Here is a 21627-nt window from a genome sequence, read left to right as displayed (position 1 = left end):
TAGTTGAAAAGRGATTTCATTTTCATGCTGAGGAGAGTTAGAAGGCTGAGAAGACAGGTTCTAGTGTATGCAGGTACCTCTGGCTGAATATGAAGGTTTTACTGGAGGGTGGTTTCTGTAGTATGTTTGTGAGTATCCAAAAATATGGTGTTAGGAAAAAATATACTTAGTGTATATTTAATCATGGACTATACAGTGTAGTGTATCTTGAAACAATGTGTTAGGCTATTTTTTTTCTCCTTTGAAATACTCTGGATTTGTTCTGTTTTTATAAATTACCTTTTCCTTGTTAAAAAGAAAGGCAAACCAAAGGTTTGAAGGTGAAGGTTTAATGTCTCCCTGGGGCACCTTAATTGCTGCTTATATTGGTTTTTTTTTTCCCCCCTTCTCAATTGTTCTGTCTTCTGACTAAAAATGAAAGTTACATTCATTCTAAGTTAGTCTTGAATTTTACTTTGGCTCATCTACWTGAGCTGTATTTGTGCATCTGTGGGATTAATGTGTGTAAAGTTTCACATGAAGTGAATGGTAAACTGCAGAGGAATACTTGCWTTAAGTAAGATCCAGTCATTCTCTGCCTAAAACAGGGAAGTTGACAAGTTCTCAACAATCTGAACTGTTCTTTGTTTATTTAAAAACTTTAGAAAATAGAAGAGAGAACTAAAATGGCAACTGTAAATGTTTTCCCTCCCTTCAGTGCCTTTAACTGACAACATAGATCATCTATAATTACTGGAAATCTATGCCCTACAGACTTTATTTTTAACCAGGAAAAGGCTGCAGTTTGGAATTAGTTTTATAATGTATTTGAATATTTTTGATTTTTTTTTTTACCTGACCTAAGGCATAAGTATCTCATACTGGGATTTGGTCTTGGCATCACAAAACAGATATGTTAAAATGATGCTTTGTGTTTTTYTGAACAAAGGCTGTAAATGATATGCTTCCTTCACATATGATATTTGTGGTTGTCAATGGTTTATTCTTGGAAGAGTCTTTGCATATGTTGAGTACTTTGAGATAGTGGCAGAACGGTTTGCAAGGGCATGCATGCCTTTCTGTAATCTAATCTTAAAAGACATGTTACTTTCACATGGTGTGGTTTTTGAAGGCTGCTTCTGTRTATATGAGTTTGGCAGAGAATCTCTTTTACTAAAGCAAAGGGTGATAAAAATTAATAACATGATGTAGGCATACAGCAAATACAATTTCAAAATGTTATTGGGAGATAAAAATCTTTCCTTGTGTGTGTATTTTTCACAGTGTGTATGTAGTTTTCTATTGGTATGCATTTGTTTGTATAATCTGGAGAAAAACTTTGTYTTCCTTTGTAGCTCAAAAACTGTGTTTTGCAAGATTTCAAGTAACCTAAAAGGACTAGTGGGGATTGGTGTGTTTAGGTACAGGATTTTGCAGAAGTCCCTGATTGTAACCATGAAGCTAATCATGGAACAGGTTTTGATAGCAGTTTTCCTATTATTAGTAYTTTTTCCCCATTCACATGTAATAAAACACTTAAAGTAGTTTAGAGTATTTGTAATTCATCCATCTGTTTCCATCCCTACTTGGAGTTTCCTGGTAAAGTGCAGTGTTACTGTGTATATCTGTTTCTGTGAACTGGAGGGCACTACAGTACTCTCAATTTTGTTATGTAGGAGACAGGAATATACTGTTTCTCTCCCATGTTCCCCTCCCATCTTATTACCATGACACTTAAAAAATTTCTGCCACTTCTTTATTAACAGGCCCTTGGAACATTTTCACATTGCCCAACAGACATCAGCTCAATTTTTTAAATTGTTGCTGTGTAGAGTGTACAGGATTTTAATTTTTCTAACGTGCCTGCAAAACTCTACTGTCACTACAATACAGTAGTAGTGACAAAGTTAGATAATGGTGTAATGCTTTTCTTGAAAATCCTGTTTTTAGGGACCCAGCTCAAAACTGACCTGTATTTAGTTGTCAGAGGTTTACTCTGCCATGTGCTACRCTTTCCTCTTGTATTTTTACTTATTTACCTGTGTCAGCTGCTTTTGGCTTTTTATGTGGTCTAGCTGCTRCATAAAAAACCAAATCGAAAAAACAAAAACCTTTTTTTAAGCCTCATTTGACTTTTTTTCCCAGCATGTTGGTGGTTATCACATTCATATTCTTTAATCTTCTTTCCTCAATAGTTAAATAAAGATTTAGATTTTGTTTATGTATGTACAATATACTATAATAAACATATTTTTTGTAGAGATCAAGGGGTTCTGTGTTCAATTTTTTTTTTTTTTTTGTGGGCGGGAATTGATACAGTATGTTTTAGCTTGTACCTGTTACACACAGGTATGTTGTTTTTCATCCTGGCCACTTTCCTGTGAGGTGACAAACTTGTTCTATATATAAAGCAATTGCATATTTATGAGACCAAAGTTTACTTGAATGTCAACACTATTAGGGTTCACAGTCCCTGTAAGACTCCTGTTTAGGCTTCTATTTTTTCTCTCGTGAAACCATTATCACAGCTCCTCCATGGACTGATGTAAATGCATCAGATCAATGTAAATGCTGCTAGAAGCAGTGATCAAACAGATAAACTTGTGGTGGATCTAGCTGTCATATGGCCTCATGAAAAGTCACTTAGGTGAGCTGATCCAATAGCAAACTAATTAAGTTGTTAAACAGAAAGCTAAAAAAACACATAAATCTGTTACTTAAGGACTTTTGATCTGATTTCATGATGGTTAGGTCTGACTTAAGGAAAAAGGTGTGTTTGCAAGGGAGCAGAAAGAGCAGGAACAGTAATCTTTAAGCAGTTAGCCTTGCCTGTCTACTTGGATGTAAAGCATTACCCGTAGGCTGTCATTTTTTTTTTTTTTGAGAACCAGCTCTGTCAGGAGGCTTTAATTTGTGAGCTGGACTTTATTTTAAGGAATGCAGACACGTGGARAAAGGCAACTTTATTGTTGTTTTGATGTCAAGTCTGAGATGAGCTTGAAGTTTCTGCTGTTCAGTTACTTCATTTTTGTTAAGACTGAGCAAAAGGTRGTTTTCAGGTCTGCTTTAGTGATGTGCTAAATGTGATTAGAGGACAAGTTCAGAGATAAGCCTGTATCTTTYAAATGTGYGTTWTGAGGGGTGTGGTTTCAATTGTAGTGGAAGCTGAACAGGTGTGCTTGAAACTGCTGCTTTTTTTACTTTGTAGGTTAAAAAAAAAATAGTTAATTAACTTTAACAACAAGTGGCYGTTGAAACCTGAGTGAAGCAGTTATTTTGATCTTTCCAGAGCTGTTGCTCTGGGAAAGACCCCCAAGTTGTGTAACCTAACTTTTTGCTACCCCTTAGTTCAAAAAAGCTTCTTATCTGTGCTGGAAAATCTCACACCAGAATTGTGTGTTCAAGATTTCTGAATGTTAGTTTCTGGAACTTTTTATAAATTTACCGGTGTTTTTATTGAAGTAGATTGAGTACTGTTGAATGAAAAACTAAAAGAATACTGCACTTCTGGAATATGTGTCCTAGTTGTTGATATGATGAAATCAAGAGCATTGCAGAAGGTAATTTTATGGTATTTAGCCTATCTGTTAATTTACTCTTTTTTTCCTTYAATACAGGGTAATGTTTTCTTGAAAAAATGGATGGGTAGGTTTTCAGTRATGACACACTCTTTCAGAACATATTAGGAAAAAAAATAGTTCTATTTAGTTTTAACTTAAACTTGTGTTTTGTTTCTTCAGGGTAATGATGAAGAAGCTGTTGTGGATATGGGCAAAATCAGCTCTACTATCAATACAAATTTTGAGAAAGAAGAACTAGAGAGTAAGTTTGTGGTGGTTTTCTGTTGGCTTAACGTGCGTTTTTTGACTAGAGTTCAAAGATGAATTTTCCTTGCTAAAATGAATCAAAAATTTTGTGTCCATCATGAAATTCTGGCAGTAARAGTGGTGAAGGGTAGAGGTGACTTGCCCTGTTTTTTGTCTCTGTGCATGCTGGTAAATATCCATTGTTCTAATCTGTCACAAAAAAAATGGTTGAGGCTTTCCAAGGAAAGCTTCCTTCTGAGATTTAGGTTTGAAAAAACTATTGCTGTTGATAAGTAATTTTCCAGCATGAATGATGTCAGGTTCTGCAGAATTAAAAGTCAGGAAGCAGGGGTCATGAGGGAGATGTTTATTTTCTTTTCTGGAAGTATCTTTGTGATTGTTGTCATGTTCTTCAAATACTAAGAGTCTGAACAGACATGTAACTGTCCTTTTGGTTCCATGGTAAACTGTACATTCCACAGTCTGCTGTYAGGAAAGCGTTATGGTAGTCTTCGTTATTTGAATTGGGTTCCCACATTTAGTAATAAAAATAGCAGTGATTTAGTTTCATAAAGCWAAATGTAAAATTAGATACTTCATCTAAGACACGATGTTTTTCTTACTTGAAATTAGTTTGGGATGAGGATTCATGTATGCTATTTAGTGAATGAGGGAAAGACTAGGGAGATCCAGTGTTAAAATCKTCATTACTTGTCTTTCACTTAGAATACTCTGAATCTTAATTAACATTTGCAGAGTGCTAGAAGGCAGTAGATTCATTGAGTAGTACTGATTCTTACTGCTTCAGCACACTGGAGAGCCTTTATAGCAGCAGTTTCTGGCTAGGAAAAGTTGATTTAGGTTTCTGTCACATTTTTCTCATACTGTGGTATAACAGGAGACAGTTTAAAGCGATTGAAGTTGTTTGCTGCTGTTGCAATCATACTCTTGCTCCGTCTTGCTGTAAAATTCTTTTACATTGGGTTTCTGTCTCGTGCTGACACTTCTGTTGGCCTGACTGTACCAGAAATCTGGCTAAGTGTGTTAAGACATTGAAAAATGTAACAGTCTGACAAAGGAAGATGATCAAGATCTCAGCAGTTGAGCACCCAAAATGCCACACAGATAGATGCGTGCCAGAGCTGAGCAGAGGAAGGAAGTGTGGATGTGAGGCTGAGAGGTGCAGCAGTGGAGGGGGTGTGACCGTGCTGGTCTAGGTGGTTCTGATATAGGGGAAACCACTGCCTTGGCTGTTTCTGCAGTTAAATCTTCAGTGCAGATTTAAGCTGTCTCCTGCTTAATTTCTTTCTCTTGCTTTTCTCAGGAGATAACYCAGAAAAAGCACGTGTATGTTCAGCAGGGAAGCAGGGGTTAAGGGGAAGCAGGCATCCAGCTGGAGTAGTGTTTGAGGCAGCAGCTTTAGCAGCTGTAATACCTCGACCACAAAGAATGACGTGGGAATGTGCAGCCAGATCTCTTCCCCAGTCTGTTTCGGAGCACATTCTTGTAGGAATGCTTCAGCTAGTACAACGCTGCAGTTAAACAAGATGCTGGGTGGGAAGGAAGAGGGTTCAGGCTGCTTATGGCAATTAAAGCACTTGGATGACTACTATGGAAAAAAACCATCTAACCCATAGCCAAAGAGTAAATTTAGGTGAAATACAGACTGCTGTCTGATGAGCAGTTGAGTCAACYAACGTAAGTGCTCTTGAAAGGAGGAGTTGAGATCTCACTGTCCTCACCCTGTTCCTAGCCATGCAGCCTTATCTTTTCTTTGGCTACCTCACTTGTTTTTGGAATGGCCCTGTGTTCAAATGCCTCAATGCAAGAGAGAGCTGGCTGTACAGAGATTAAACAAATAACTAATAAGAGGTATCTGACAAGAAAAATGCTTTCTGGTAGGGTTATCATGTACCTGAAGCTGCATATAGGCACACATTTTCACACGTAAGTGGGAATTTTCTCGGTGTTCATGTATTTTTTAGTATCTTGTATATTTGTAAATTTATTTTTTMTTGTTAGAATGGGGCAAGGGTAGGACAGTGTATCTCTGGACTTTTATCAAAGTGAAAACTGTTCTGAAGTAAGAACAAAAAGTTTTTCCTTTTCTTTATGAAAGAGAAGGGTATGTGTGATTGTTTGACTCATAGAGTTATYTTCTCTGAGATTTCTTCAAATTCAGGGTGTTTTACAGGATAAACTTATGTGAACTTACAGCTCTGTTTAAAGAGTTCATTATYTATAAGCTATTATGATGCAAGTAGGTATGTGGAATTTTTGACTTTTTTTTAAATTCTGGTATTAAAATCCTACAAATGGAGAAGTTGAATTGTTGGCTGCAAGCAGTAGAACAGCTCCAACTAGTATTATTTTCCATTTCTGACATGAACGTTTTCTCGTAGGCTTAAAAGGGCCTGTACTAAAGCATTACACATTGGAAATGTTTTRAGACCTTAAACTATTTCAGTCCAGTCTTTCAATATATGTTTCTGGTGACTTGAAAAGGAATTGTAAGAATTTTGAACCTTTACAGAAGTGTGCATTGATATATTTTCAAGGAGAAGCAGCAAGTTGTGAATTWAGTTCAGCTATGGTGTGAGGCACCACACCTTTTAGACCCCACATGGATAGGTGATACTTAACCAATTTAAAACATGTGCAAACAAGGTTGATAGGCTTGGTAGGAATAGTTTTGCACATAATACTAAAAGGAGGGTTTATTGGTGTTGTCAGTATTKGATACTTGCATTTTCTGGAAATGTTGTGATGAAATATTAATAAAAAGAGAAACAAATGGTAAAAGGTAAAATAGATCTTGGACTTGGAGCTTCTCAAGCTCTCACTGTTCTATTTATGGCAAAGTGTGGTACCTGTCTGGAGTGACAGTGTTTAGGTTAGAAAGGTTGGCGCAGACTGCTTCTTTCGTAACACTCTTCTCGTAAAAGAAGATTGGTTAGAGATGGTAAACTGCAATTGTGGGCAGACTGTGTGTGTACTAAATAAAGGTACTGTGCTTTACTGAAGCTGTAAGGCTTTATTTTGAATTAACAAATGTCAGTTTACAGAAGAGCTAGAAAGGGGAATAACATCTTAAAATAACCTTTTTAAGAGCACCTAATGTTCTTAACTTGATGCCAGGGTCTTTGAGCTGCAATGAATGAGAGTAATAACAAAGTAAGCCAGGAGCTGGAAGTAAGGCAAGAACATTAATGGCAGAGGTATTTCATGTGATCTTGTAAAAGGTATTACCTGTTAAATGATGTTTAAGGAAAACTGTCTTAAACTTSTGTTGAGACGTCAGGCTTGATACTACCAGGACGCATCTTTTAGAATGTGTAGCTGCTTTTCAACCTTGATTTAAGGATACATTACTAAATACAATTTAAGGGAAAAGGGATATATTGTGTTACTCTTAGCAGGCATAGCAAAGATAAGAAGTTTACACATAACAGAGGTTTTTGTTCCAGAAACAATCTTGAGGTCAGGAATGTGTGTCTTGGTAGACTAGTTTTCTGTGGCATATATCCAAGCACCAGCTTTCAAGAGTTAAGATGGTTTAATAGCTATCTACTCTCACATTATCCTGTGGCAGGTGTAAGTARTGTTTACATTTTAGGTGACCCCATTATCTCTTAGACCTTGATGAACCTTWATTTTTGTTTAAGAAAAGAGCTGTGGTTCTCACTTAATCTTAGTTGGCAAGGACAGGTAATCAAATAATTCTGTATTTTTTCCCCTCTGTAGGTGAATATTGTGTRTCTTGGTAGAAAACTTGCTCTACAAGTGTTTTGCAGTTTAAAGCTTTTTAAAACTGTTTGACATAAACAGTGTCCTAATGTTTTTTCCCAAACTTCTTTTATTGAGAGAACAGTATGTAATGTTTTAGTTCTGACTGTGTCAGAAATACTACAAAAAGGCAGCTAACTGCTAACTATAGTAGTTTTATAATCTGAAACATACATAAAGTAATAAAGTAATATGGTCATAAACCTGAAGTTTTACTAAACAGAACCGACTGAAACTTAAAACTTACAGTAAACTTCATAGTCCCAAATCACTCGAATATAAAATTTTTGAGAAGAGGCAGAAGATATAGGAGACTATTTGATTCTGCAACATATTYCTTCTTRATGACTTTTCATAACTTCTGCTTTTTWAAAATCCCTTAAAAAYTAGTTGTTCCAAAAATTAAYTGACCTGTGCCTTGTGTGATATTAGAATTGTATCTGAATGGATGAGTTCTCTATTTACAGTCCACTGTAAAGTCACAGCTAGTGTTTCAYAACAGTTTAAGCTTTTAAAGTATGAGATTTATTTTTTTAAATTACAAAATAAAAAATTAAAAAAAAAAGAGAAAGTTTGAGTTTTTCTCAGAAAGGGGTAACTTTTATATAAAGCAAGATTCCTTCTGTAATGTTTTTGATATGTTAAAACATCAATACCTGCATTTGGCAAACCAGTCCATTTAAGCACTTGTCCAAGAGAGGRGTGTGATAAAATTCATAATGACAATGTATTTTTGAGCCATTGATGAAGTTACAAAACTTTCTTTATAAAAGTTTCATATTAAATACTTTACAATAACAGTGTTATGAATGTGAAAGCTTTGTGTCTTTACCAGCAGGGTGGGAACTGATGATCTTAAAGATCACTTCTGACCCAAACCATTCCGTGGTTTTATGTTGTRTTTAGTGGACAAAGGGCTAGTCTTGAATCTTAATGGRACTTCCTCTTGAATTGCTTGTTTCTTGGTTATCTCTCCTCCAACAGAAACAACTCTTTGAAATTATGATGTATATGTATCCTTTTTCCTGAGCTCTGCTGCAGAGACAGGCTGGACCAAAGATCCTCAGCTCAGATAAAGTGTGGGGCCCAGCTCTGCTCTGGCTTGGCTGTGCAATGTAGGGACAACTCGTCCCCCCTCCCACAGCTACCAAGGGCTGGCTCCTTTCCCAGTCGAGGAAGATTGGTGCTGGCTGTGAGCCACAGGTGGAAGTCTGTGCCAGAATCCCTGTGTGGCTCTGCCACCCGGCTTTAAGCTTTTCCTATTACTGTTCCTACCTGCATGTCTAATGTGATTAGATAATGCCTTCTTGAATATTGTTGATTGTGTCAAATAGAAATATCCAGTGGATTTTCTCYATGACTGCCTCTACAAACTCATTTGGTTTTAAGTCAGAAAAATATCACTTCTGGGTGTAATGAGAAATCTGGCATTTACCRCTTCTGTCAGCGTAATATGCCAATTTTTGTCATGTAGTGAGAAAACTCTTCCAGAACTGTATGCTTACTGTAGTTTGGGATTACATGTCTCAGTTTCATCAGTTCAAATATAAAAAGTGTATTCTCAGATATACCTAATTGCTAAGTATAGGAGCAGCAGATTTCAGAATGCAGCCTACGAGGTATAATGTATTCTAAAATATTCTGTACTGTGGAGAACCTTTGAATTCCAGTTACGGCTATCCCGTGAAAGAATTTTCTTTACTTCTTATAYAGTTTAGGTTAGAAAATTTTATCTCAAATGTTTAATTTGGAGAGCAAGGGATGGCTTTTGTCAAATAGTTCCTTCCTAGAAGAATCCTTGGTAATTAAATGACTTCTTAGTCAATTCTTAGTCATGCCTGGAAGACRAAGATTATATTAAAATATTTTATATTCATTTTTGATATATTAATTCCTTAGAAAATAATTTGACTGTTGCTTGGGAACATGAATGAAAAGTTTATAAAGTAAGTGAAAAATGCTGTTTGCTTTGAAATACTTAGTTTCTTATGCCAAGAAGTTCACTATCAATACTAATTGGAGCATTTAATTGTATCCTTCAGACATAGGGCATTATTTTAATTAGAAAATTAGAATAGCAGAAGTATTTTTAGTGAATTAGTGACTTGAGTGATTTTTCATTATAAATAAGTGTGTGTGTGTGTGTGTGTGTGTGTAGAGTGATTGTTCTTGCTCCTTAAGTTTTACCAGAACTGAGGACATTTGGAGAAGTCCTATGGTCTGTGAAGTTTTTTAGGGAAAAAAAAAGGACACTTTTGTTCTGACTCTTACTTCTTTCATCCTCCTACTTTTTCCCATTTGTGTGCTTCTCCCTTCAGAGCAGTCTTGTGACAGAAAAGGTCGCAAGAAGTTGTGCTTGTAGATTGCATTGAGCTTATTGTGCATGCAAGTACTCTCTGTGATGTAAGGGAAATTAATACCAAGGAATGARATGCTGTGTTCCAGATCTTTCCTACTAGGGTAATGCATTTGGCGATGTGCGTTAAGACATCAAACATCTGGGCTGCTTCCCCATTTTATGATCTTTAAGAACAGATTAGGATSTCTCTGGCAGATACTCCAGTTTTTCCATAATGGAATGCTCCATGCTAGGACAACATAGATCGTGACATTATTTAATTAAAGAAAGGCTTCTGTAAAGAAAGGTTTCATAAAATAAATGACACATTTTCAGATTAAACTTTTTCTGAAAATCTTCAAATTATAAATTCTTGTCACAAAGTTTTAGTCTTCAGCAGACTTGGGAGCTTACTGAGAAAATGGAGTCACCCTAGTGCATTGTGAAAGGCTGAGAGGGGATCACACATAAGATGCTGTATTGGAAGTGATGGTTAAATGTTAGGACCTTTTTTTTTTCAGGTAGTGTGTTGCTGTAGGTTGGTATAGATTGCCTAGATAGGCTGTATAGTATATATATCCTTAAAAATACTAAAAGCTTGGATTGCTGTCATGCTAACTAAATGGATCAAAACCATGGCTTCAGCTTTGAAGTTGGCTGTACTTTAAAGTTTGGACCAGATAGCTCACCTCCAGATGGTCCTTACGTCCATCATTAATACATGATCGCTCTTAGTTAAAATTTGTAAGTAACATAGAATCCACATAGATCTAAACTTGAATTTCCTTGCTTTTCCTTGTTAACATGGGGAAGAATGTCCTTTCTATGCAGCTTAAAAGGCATCTAGCCAAAGAAAAGGTTCTGTGTGGAATTTTATTTAAAAACTTATAACAGCAGGGCATTTTTGGATACATGTTTATGATCGCTCTCAGAGTTCAGARGTCTTCTGTTACCTTTTTCGTAGGAGCTCTGGAGAGAATTTGGGAACTTGGGACATTTTCTTTTCTGTAAATGTTACAGGACTTTACACAAGCTGACTTGGAGTGAGACCAACCATGTGATTGGCAGTCAGACATGTGATGGAGACACATTACAAGTTCCTAACATTTAAGTTTGTTTCATATYGATAAAGGCCTTAAGTAGTAAATACTCTCAGTGGATTTGAACAGCTAAGCTTGGATAAAGTCACATTGGATTAAAATGAGCAATTATCTCTTGAGCTTTGTATTACTAAATTTAGTATTGGGCAGTCTACTAATGCTATTGATTATTGGTTTATAGTAATTCTGTAAGAAGCTTTGCTTGGAAGTGGTACTGTGCTACCGACATTTACGTGAATAAAGCTTTGAAGGTCACATAATGTACCTTTTGAACTTCTAAAAACAATATTCAAGTGAAAGGTTGTGTCCCTTTTAAAAATAACACCCAATGCTAGAAACTTGACTCCCAGTCATTKTAGAGTTAAATTCCTCTCCATCACTTCTACTGGTGGAGATTAATATGAATTGCCTTACGTGCAGTCTGTTTTTTTTATTTTATTTAGGCTTGGTTTTTTTAGCCAAGCTGAAAGATATCTAAGTTGTTTCACCCAATTCATTGGGAATGAAGAAAAAAAAAAAACCAGCCATGTTTTTGTTCTGTTTTGCTTTTCCTGGTAAACTGTATTTATAAGTAAATCTTTATCTATCTGTCTGTAAACATTATTACTCTTACCTGTATAATGAAACTTAAAGAAACAGAGAACTACTCAGTGCAGCTGTCTTATTTTTAGAAGGTTTCTCAGTGCTTTGCTGAATTAGAATAAAAGTTAAGTTTGTTCAATTTTTACTATGTACTTGTGTCCCACCTTTGCAGTTGATTATACCTATAACACGTTTTTGGGTAATCATGGCAGTATGCTCAGCAGCAGTTATTCCCGATTTTCTAGGTCGTAATTGAGATGTCAAACCATTCTGGTTTGTGATATTGAATGAAGAGCCCTTTTTCTTAAGGAACAGTCAGGTGCACTCAAGCTGCTGTTTGCAATAGGTAAATTTTTCTTGGTTAGTCCATTTTACTGCCACACCCACTGCTTGCTCTGAAAATGAAAAAAAAATTCACAGGCTCTTTGTCAATATTAGGTTCTTTCTTGACTGTATTCTGATAGGATTACATTGGATTGTGATTCATTTTACTTAATAAACACTGAAAATCATCTTGCTCATCAACATTTCACATAAGTCCCAAAATACCGTTGCAAGTGTAGCAGTCTGAACACTTTGTATATACAGAAGTGGTGTGGGGAAGGTGTTCRTGGTTTACATTTGCCTGCAAGACCATGCCTATGTGAGGAAATAGTCACACAGTATCAGTTCTGGGGCAGTGTGGGCTGAAGGGTAGGACGACCCATGGCTGGATTGTTCTGTGTCTTTGTGAGACTCTCATTTGTTTGAGTAGTGAGAAGGTGCTTCCTCCAGATTTTCCTTCTGGAGTTCAAAAGCAGTATTGAATGTTGTAGGCTGTGGGCTCGCTGTCTGGGTTGAGACCTAACTCGTCGGTGCCTACTTGGTGTGCTTGAGGCAGGTATCAGTCATCTGGACATGATTCTGTGGTTCAGTGCTAGTGACAGCTGAGAGGTCTGCATTTTGGGTGGGAAAGCAATTTGCTACCGACACAGGTTGTTTAAAACCACCTTTTATTTGTTGCTTCTTTCAGCTCAGCTTTCTATAGCTTTTAGCTGTCCCTTTGCAACATACCTGCTCTCCTCCAAACTTTTCTAGAGAAAARAAATTCTCAGTGCAATTATGTAAAAGGAGATAGACTCCTCATGTGCTTGTTCCACCTCTCCCCCGTACAGCAAGATGGTCTTTGACCATGGAAATGGGCACACTATTACAAATGCCAATTTTTGCAGTAGCAAGGTGTATTGTTTCAGATGGAGATCCTTGGAAAAGCTGTGAAGGATTTTTGTCTCCAATTTGTGTAAACAGCAAGAGACAAAATATGGAAGTCCTTTTTCTCAGGGAATAAAATCCTGATGAGTTTCAGATTTCTGCAGGTTTGGTATTTTTTTTWGTGCAGTGATCAAAACATAGGCTTAAAACAGTCTTAGTAACAATATTAAAACAAGAAATTATATAAAATGCTCTATTACTAGACATATGCTAGAGTTCCTCTTAGGAAGAAATACTACCTGCAAAAAATCCAACAGTTTGGCAKGGAAGAGAACTGTTCCAAGTGTATATATAAACGGTTGTTTGATACTTGCTAATTGAATATATAAAATACAACAGAAATCCTAACAGGCATAGTAACAGCATTTGCAGTGAGTGGTGGCTCACTCAGTTGCAGCTTTGAGTGGGATGTGGTGAGTAATGCAGTTATTTTTGAACCTCGTGCTTTTGCTTTCCCTATGCATAAGATTATTGTATCATGATGGCATCAACAGCATGACCATTGTTAACAATGTCCCCATATCATATTATAGACTAAGTGCGTTGATTTATGTTTAGGTTTTACATTGGCATTAATTTCACTGGGAATTGCATTGTGCATAGCAGTTGTGGAGGGCAGAGGTCAGGCTGCTGGGCAGGGGCTGGGTATTGTTGTTGGAAGAAGCTCACAAAAGACAAGTCTCYCTCTATAAATAGAACTGATGAGTGCTTCAAGAAATTAATCTCTTTCCCACTCTTACATGGAAACAAATAGCTTTTAATATGCTTAATTTCAGACTTGGTAATAGTGCCAGTTAGTTGACTCTAATTAAACTAGTGTTGGAATTGTGTCGAGTTGGCGCTTGTTATGTGAAAAGGAATCTTAGACTAAATTAATTAAATGTTGAACTTACTTATGTTGATAATGATTTTTGCTTCTATTTGTAGTCATATGGCACTATGAAGCAGTATTTTTTTGGCTTAGAGATTCTTTTTTTTGGGAAATAAGTTTGACGTCCAACCACTGTTTATTTCTTTAAAGCTCTGTAATCAGCAGGAATTTCCAATATCTTTAATCTAGTATRTGTGTGCTATGCACACATATATGGGCATGTGTGTGTACAGTCACAGCTCCTACAGCTCGCCTGCATAATGTAAATTTGCTGAATTTGCATCTGTCTGAGAGCAGGAAGACCACTTCCTTTTCCTTTGGTTAATCTCAGTCTTCTGTAATAGCTCTTCAACACCATGAAAAAGAGCATTTAGTGTTATAGTTAATTTGTCTTTTCCTGAGATTGTTTGCTTAAATAGGAATTAAACAGACTATTGTATATGCTATCTCCATTACAGGAGACATGGTAGTCATATGTTCGTAACAGTCAGTTKATTGATTAATTTTGCAAAGATGTTGATGCTAGTATTGTCTTAATGTGAAAGGTCAAAAGAAAAACAAGATGTTGAAAGTACTTGTTTTAAAGAACAGCATGTATTAATTTGAGGGCGGGCTCCTAAATTCATTAAAAAGTTCTAGAAATAGGAAAAAAAAAAGTGTAATGTCTCTGTAAGTGATTTGAAGTGTTGACCTACATTTCAATGCACAAGTTCCTCTTATGTTTCTGATGCTAAATTAATGGTGTAATTGAACATCAGTTTCATCAAGATGTGTTATGTGCTACTTGAGAAAATATTGGCAGCTCTTTCAAGAAGAAAAAACTACTTGCAGACTCTAAACAAAGGGGTAATTTCTTAATGAAGTTAATAAGCCAAAGATTATTTTGGCATTCTAACAACTGTCCTGATATGAATCCCTGCAAAAACAAAAAGGAGCATCATGTAATTTCTCTGCCGTGGCCTTGTGTTTATCGAATAGCTTATTTCAGTGTTACAGGTCAAGCTTGTACTTCTGTATTGTTTGTTTCACAACTAGATTTTTAAACTGAATATGACCTAATCTATCAGAGAAATGAGTCTAGCTCTAGTTCCTTGACACTCTGGAAGGACAGAAAGGAAATGGTCATGTTAGTTCGCTAAAAGTAATTTTGTCAAGTGCTTTTGGATTTCTGTCTCTTAAAACCCTTTTCTTTAAATATTAAATTTGGGCACTAGGTAATTTTTTGTTTACKTGTGTCCTCTTAAACTTTCTTAAAAAGGCCACAGAGCTGTGTATATTGGAGTTCAYGTCCCACTTGGAAAGCCAGGCCGTCGACGGCATAGACATCGTGGGCACAGGCACCATAGAAGAAAAAAAGAAAAAGAAAATGATCGAGAGGATGGCCGAGAATCTCCATCATATGGTAAGAAATTTGTTGTGTGTGTTCTTTGTATCTCCTGAAAATAAACTTGTAGTAGTGACTCTGCTTAAATGTTRTTTGTTTTGTGCTATTTCTTTTATTCTCACTGTAATTAATGTCTTTCTGTGTACAATCAGACAAGGATTTTGTGGTTGTGTTTTATCTACGTCAGAAGCTGTTGGACTTGGTCCAGCTGTCTGCATGAATGTTCAGCAGCCTGCACTGAATAGGTTAGACCAGAGCTTTGTAATGCTCTCCTGTAGCATGAAAATCTGTGTTATTTAAAYTAGACACCTTTTTTCAGATTGTGTAGTCGTGTATGCTTCTTCCTCTGATTTTTGAAAGTAAGCATGTAGCTGTGAAAAGCAGCATTTGSCATGGTAATTTGATCAATGATCTTATTTGATTTAAATATTTACTTCAGCCTTCTTGCTGTCTGTTAGTAAAGGAATTGTACTGCCTCCTAAGTTTATGGTTTGGATCACCAACTGCCCCCCCCGCCCTGCCTGTTATCCTCAAGAGATGGCAGTTTTGTCATATTGTTCTCTGAAATGAAATTATTTGGCAGTACTCTWCTACTTGAAGAAAGTTTTTCTTCAAGACCCTAAGTCCGCTTGATTCCTAAACTTCCATGAATGGGCAAATTATAGTGCAATTTTTGAATTTARGTGTGGATACCATGCTGTTCACTATTACCTTTCTATGACTAGCAGAATGTTCWACATGGGTCCAGTACCTGAAACAAAGGAATTTTCAAATGGAAATKCTTTGTCAAATCTYCTTTTACCATTYTCCTAYGGTTCTTGGTTTCAACCATCTTCAAGGCTTCTCCTCCCAAATATAAATTATTTTAATTGACATTWTGTTTGTAGTGTCTTGCTGTACAGTTTTTTAAGAAATAAGTGGTAGTAAGTTGAAAATAGTGATAGAAATTCACTTCTGTATTCTGTATATTGGATACACAGGTTTGGGGTGATTGTGGAGGGTATGTGGGTTTTGAGATGGAAACAGTCTGCTAGAGATCTTAACTGATAATGAATGGTGTTGGCATTCAAGAGCACATTTCAGAATTATGCTACTGGATGGTGATACATACCAGAACAACAATGCAAAAGCAAAATTCAGTTTGGAATTAACTTTGTTAGTAATTCGGTTCTTACATTTAAGTCTAGAATGCCACCTTCCTTCTACAGTAGAAGCATATAGTTTTGTATATGTATTATGTACATGTTCGTATCTAACAGCTGTTTCAGAGGGTGAAACAGAGGGTGCTGTTTCAGTGAACAAAGTAACATTTTTAAAACTTGAGAAAATTAAAAAAAATATTTAAAATTGAGATTTACGTAGATATTCTGTCTCTGACTTTCCTTGAGATAACATTGCCATTAGTAAGTTATTGAGTTATTGAACACTTGTAATACAAAAATTGGCTTGAGCTGAAACAAAATCTTTGTATAAGTATTAAAAGTATCTCTAAAGTAATGCATTTTCTATTTGTGTCTTTTTTAAAGTTTTGCTCTTAACAATTGAAATCCAGTATTTACTGGATTGACAAAGATAGTTTAATTTTCTAGCAAATTATTATTGAGCCTGTTCCTTAGGGATTATATTGTGAGAAGTTAAAATATTTTCTGGACACTGCAGCTGCATAGTTTTCTGTTTTGCTATGCTACTTTATACATAGTGCTCCAACCACGCAATGAAAAAATTTTGTCCTATATAAGCAGTAACAAACCACAGAAAAATCTGCTGCTCTAACAGTGAGTGCCTGGGTACTGGCTGATGGCTGTCTCAAAGAATTGCTCAGCCAACTGATGTGTAATTAAGGCTGTTTGTTTCCATCAGCCTGTTTTGTTTTCACTTTTCCTCCTTTAGTGTCTTGTGTCATGATGATATTACTAATTTCTTCTCAAAATGAAAACAAGGTTTCTAGTGTTTTGGTATATTAATTTTAAATTGTTTTAGYCAGATTTCCTATTGATGCTCATTTTCATATTGCCAATCTTAAGAAGARCCAAAAATAGTTGAGTTTCATAAACATGAACATCCAGATGTTTTGTTTTCAGAAATTTGCAAAATTTTCAGAGAGCCTTCTTTTAAAGAAATGTATATGTTTCTTTTGTTCCTCTTCCATCTTAAAGAGAATGTTGTCCAGCATATTTCTAGCTGAGGACAGGAGATTTTACAGTTATGTAGTGTTTCATGTAATAGAAGTATGAATTCTTCTAATGGTGCAGTTTCTCCTTTTCTTCAAGACACACCATCCCAACGAGTGCAGTTTATCTTGGGTACTGAAGATGATGATGAACACATTCCTCATGATCTCTTCACTGAAATGGATGAACTTTGCTTCAGGGATGGAGAAGAATATGAATGGAGAGAAACTGCTAGGTATGTTTGGAGTAGATTGTTTCAAGGTATTTTTTATAGTCACTATATTTCAAAGAACTGCAAGGCAGGTTCGGGTTAGAATCTTTACTACCTATAGGAGTTGTATACTCAATTCATACTCAGCAAATGAAAGCTTTAGTTCTTTTYGTCCAACTCTGAAAGAATCAATGTGGTTTCTCAAGAGATCCTCAGTCTGTCTGAGGTCGTGTGTTCACTTTCTTAAAATTGATTATACCAAAATTGTGAAAGGTAGGAGTGTTCTGAGTTTCATAAAAATGGGCATTTGTCCATGGAGTGTGATATTGGTGATCTCAAAAATCTCTTTAGTATATCGTTGCCAATATATTAGCATCATCTTTTCTCAAATATAAAGAAAATCGTGTATTAAGTCTTTCTTGTGTAGTATTTGATCAGTTTTTGGCAAATTGCATGCCTGAACATTACTGGATGCCATGATTGTTTTTGACTGGGGTACTTGCTTCCTTCTACATAGGCATTGTGATGAATTCTTCTGCATTCAGTACTTCCAACTACCTCATTGCATGCTATCTTTTGTAAAAGTTCAATTTGCATAATGCCTGTGACTTGCAATCAAGATCAGTTACAGTTTCACATATTAGTATTGCCAGTTCATAAATGTCTGGTTTAGCACTCTTAGCAGACTTGAACATGCTATATGCTATGTTTCAGACRGGTTTCTAATCCTAAAATACTGATGAAGATGCAAGTCAGGTAACAAGKCAGACTGCCAGGTTCATCACCAGAACATGTGAATAGACAGATATTGGTCAAGGCAAAAGAAACAAAATGGGTAAAAGCTAAAACAGTAGAGTGTGGTTATTAAGGCCTGATAGRAATGTTAATCAGTTGGGCTGTCAAGAAAATGAAAGCTGGTATGATTTTCTGGAATTTCCTCTTCTGTATCATGCCTAAGGCTACATGGAAGAGTGGGATTGCCAAAATTTCCTTCCAGGAGGATTATGAACATATGTATGTGAATACCTTTCAGGTGGCTGAAGTTTGAAGAGGATGTTGAAGAYGGTGGTGATCGATGGAGCAAGCCTTATGTAGCAACTCTGTCTCTGCACAGTCTCTTYGAACTGCGGAGCTGCATTCTTAATGGGACGGTCATGTTGGACATGAGAGCAAACACACTTGATGAGATAGCAGGTTGCAGCAAATTTTTTTTTAAATATTTTATTCCTAAATTTTAATCAATAACTTGAGGTGTTTTTGGTGTTGTCTTTATGTCCTTGAAAGTAGTGTGTTGAAGAAACAGGTATGTGCATGCTTGCTTGCACTTTCTTGATCTGGTCATGAGGAATTGGTCCTACAAACTTCACTTACAAAAAGCTACACTGGATGAGTATGTATTTTAGGATGAGGCCCAGAAYTTGCCTTTATGTTCTAATCCCTTAATATGTTCTTTGTCTTTGTTTCTACAGATGAATTGTAAATATCTGCCAGAACATTTTAGGAGTTATTTGTGCACTTTAGTACCATAATTATTAMTCATATTTTGGCTGATGTTAACTTGATGCCATTAGTGCAGTTGATTGTTGCACATCTGGTATTTTTTTCACCTTTATAAGAGGTGAGCAGAAATAAATTTTGTACATGTTGTTTGACCTATTGTGTTGAGTGTCCTCACTAATCACATGGTCATTTTGGATATTATACAGGTAGTTTTGAAAACTTTAATATACATATATATATATATATGTGTGTATCTCATATATACACACATGCACATGTATATAAATTATATATGTCTGCTTGGTCTGAATGCCTTTGAATTAGTTCTACATAATCTTCCTGGTATCTCTTGCTACAGGTACCACACAGTGAAATGCCTTCTCAGGAATCTTACTAGACTTAGGGTCAACCAACGTGTGAGAAGGGCAAGGTGTTTTGACAGCGCTTGAAATGTCTTCTTGTTTTGAAATCCTTGAAATTCACTCAGGAAATTGGTATTCCTATTTTCCTGACTTACTGAACAAGAGTGTTCAATACATTGTTTATAAATGTAATGTTTTGGTTTATAATTTTATTCTTAGTAATTGAATTTAGCAATAACCCTAGTACATAAGAAAAGTAATTGCTTAATTCTGTGTAACCAACACTCTTTAGTAGCAGGTAGTTTAGTTCGAACTAGGATGCCCTAAGAGATTGTATGAATTAGTTTCAAGTTAATTTTAGGTACCATTGTRAAGCATGTGGGTTAGCAGTGCTTGGTATACAAATGTGTTTTGTTTCCATGAGCCAGGAATACACAGTAGGCATTATGRTTTCTTACTCATAACAGGAGGGAGAGGGTGACAGGTTCCTTTGTAACAAGAGGCTGTGTCTTACCAGCGATCTGAGGAAGAAGCTGCACTGTACTGAAAGTCACTTTGCTACATGTTGTTCTGTTAGTAAGGACAGAGCCCTATCCTGAGCCCTAACATTTTTCATTGTGAAAAATTCTATGCAATTTCAGTTTAACAATGCTGTTAAATTCTCTATGCGTTAGTTAAAACTGGCAAAATATATTTAAAAGTTTGTCACGGAGGTTTGTGTTGCTTTGTGYAGGTTGGGGTTTTTTTAAATGAAATTATTTTATTTTTTATTGTTTAAAGAAAGGACCCCTAAGAAACCACAGTAGATATTTTCCCTGATATGTAGGCTTTCTTTCTTGATGTGAGCATACTKCTGAGATGCCCTTTTGAAACTTGGTGTTTCAAAATGAGTAGTTAGTTTTAGATGATATACTTAGATTTTGTTTTATACTTCCTCTTCCAAAGCATGTGAATCACGTGAGGTTTGATACAGATTCTCAGGAACTTAGAGCATCTGAAGATGACAGGAGTTGTGTTATTCACCTCATTCTACAGCAACTTTCGTATAGTTGTGTGTACTTTTAAAAGTAGGGAACATCAGGTTAAGCCTGTCTAAGTCTGTTTTCCATAGAGTTTTTTTTTCTGTACTCACTCCTAGTGTAGGTTTGTTGAATAAAATAAGTACTACTTTTGAATGTGAGTTTCCATTGAAAGTTGAAGTAAAAGACAATACATTGTAAGATACTAAGTAATTTATTTCCTGAAGTGATGCTACTAATAAATATTCTCTCTTGGATCTGCAGGCTGGGCTTTCCTTATTCTCACATTTGCTTGTTTAGTGACATCATTTGAAAATTTCCTTTGGATTCTTGAAGATGATTTTGCTAAAGATTTTTCTTTTAAATAGATTTATTTTTTTTTCTATGCAACCTCAGTGCTTGAGTGTSGTGAGATTAAATAACTGCCTATATAATTTTCTTCTTTGTTCTTTTGTTATTATGTAGATATGGTTTTGGACAGCATGATTGCCTCTGGCCAGCTGGATGAATCCATACGAGAGAATGTGAGAGAGGCTCTTCTGAAGAGGCACCATCATCAGAATGAGAAAAAATTCAGCAGTCGGATTCCTCTGGTTCGGTCTTTCGCAGATATAGGCAAGAAACATTCTGACCCTCACTTGCTTGAACGAAATGGTGAGATAAGTTGTAGCATCCAGTTCATACTAACCTGGTAAACAGTATTCTCACTGGGAGATGAAGGAAAGGTCAGCTGATAATAGCAGATAAGTGTTTCATTCTTGGTGAGCAAAGAACTAACAGTGAGWGTGTGTGTGGTGTGTAGCTGTGGATGATATTTTTAAATTTACTCAAATATTCTATTCCTGCCTGTGTATCAAAGCATGCACTATTATTTTGAAGTATAGTAATAGACCTACATTGGTCCTAATTTTTTTTAGTGTATGCTTAAATAAAATGTGCAATGTTTGAGGAATTTCAGCATCGTGGCRTAATATATGTTTGTCAGATGGATCCTACTTGCTTACAGTCTTTGCAGAAGAGATTTAGTGATCATGTTGTATGAGTTCAGCAGTGCTGATAATTACTCTGTTTTAACCCAGTGTTGTTGCATTCATTTGACAAGAAGAAGGTTGCTAAGCCAGTGGTGAAGATACTACTGTTAGCTCGGACACTGTTTATTTTTGTCTTGATTTGCAGAGAAAGGTCTAACGGGAACAAAAATCCCAAACCCAAGGAATATATCAGCAATGTTCTTAAAAGCTGTATCTTTTTTGAACCAGTTCCTGAC

At 36.0% G+C, this 21627-nt stretch overlaps 1 protein-coding gene across 2 annotated transcripts in view; it reads left to right on the top strand.

The window, feature by feature from the left end:
* SLC4A7 (solute carrier family 4 member 7) overlaps positions 1 to 21627 on the top strand; it is a 93742-nt gene that overhangs the window by 32138 nt on the left and 39977 nt on the right. For both annotated transcript variants that reach the window (XM_057375714.1, XM_057375716.1), the window contains 5 exons: positions 3720 to 3801; positions 14972 to 15115; positions 17368 to 17503; positions 18513 to 18673; positions 20826 to 21014. In XM_057375714.1, coding sequence (XP_057231697.1) covers positions 3720 to 3801; positions 14972 to 15115; positions 17368 to 17503; positions 18513 to 18673; positions 20826 to 21014 — 712 coding nt within the window. The remainder of the gene's footprint in view (positions 1 to 3719; positions 3802 to 14971; positions 15116 to 17367; positions 17504 to 18512; positions 18674 to 20825; positions 21015 to 21627) is intronic.

This window comes from Malurus melanocephalus, unplaced genomic scaffold (assembly GCF_030028575.1).
Source record: "Malurus melanocephalus ecotype Western Australia unplaced genomic scaffold, MMel_1.1 scaffold_256, whole genome shotgun sequence".
Classification (NCBI taxonomy): domain Eukaryota; kingdom Metazoa; phylum Chordata; class Aves; order Passeriformes; family Maluridae; genus Malurus; species Malurus melanocephalus.
This window is presented reverse-complemented; position numbering and strand designations above follow the sequence as displayed.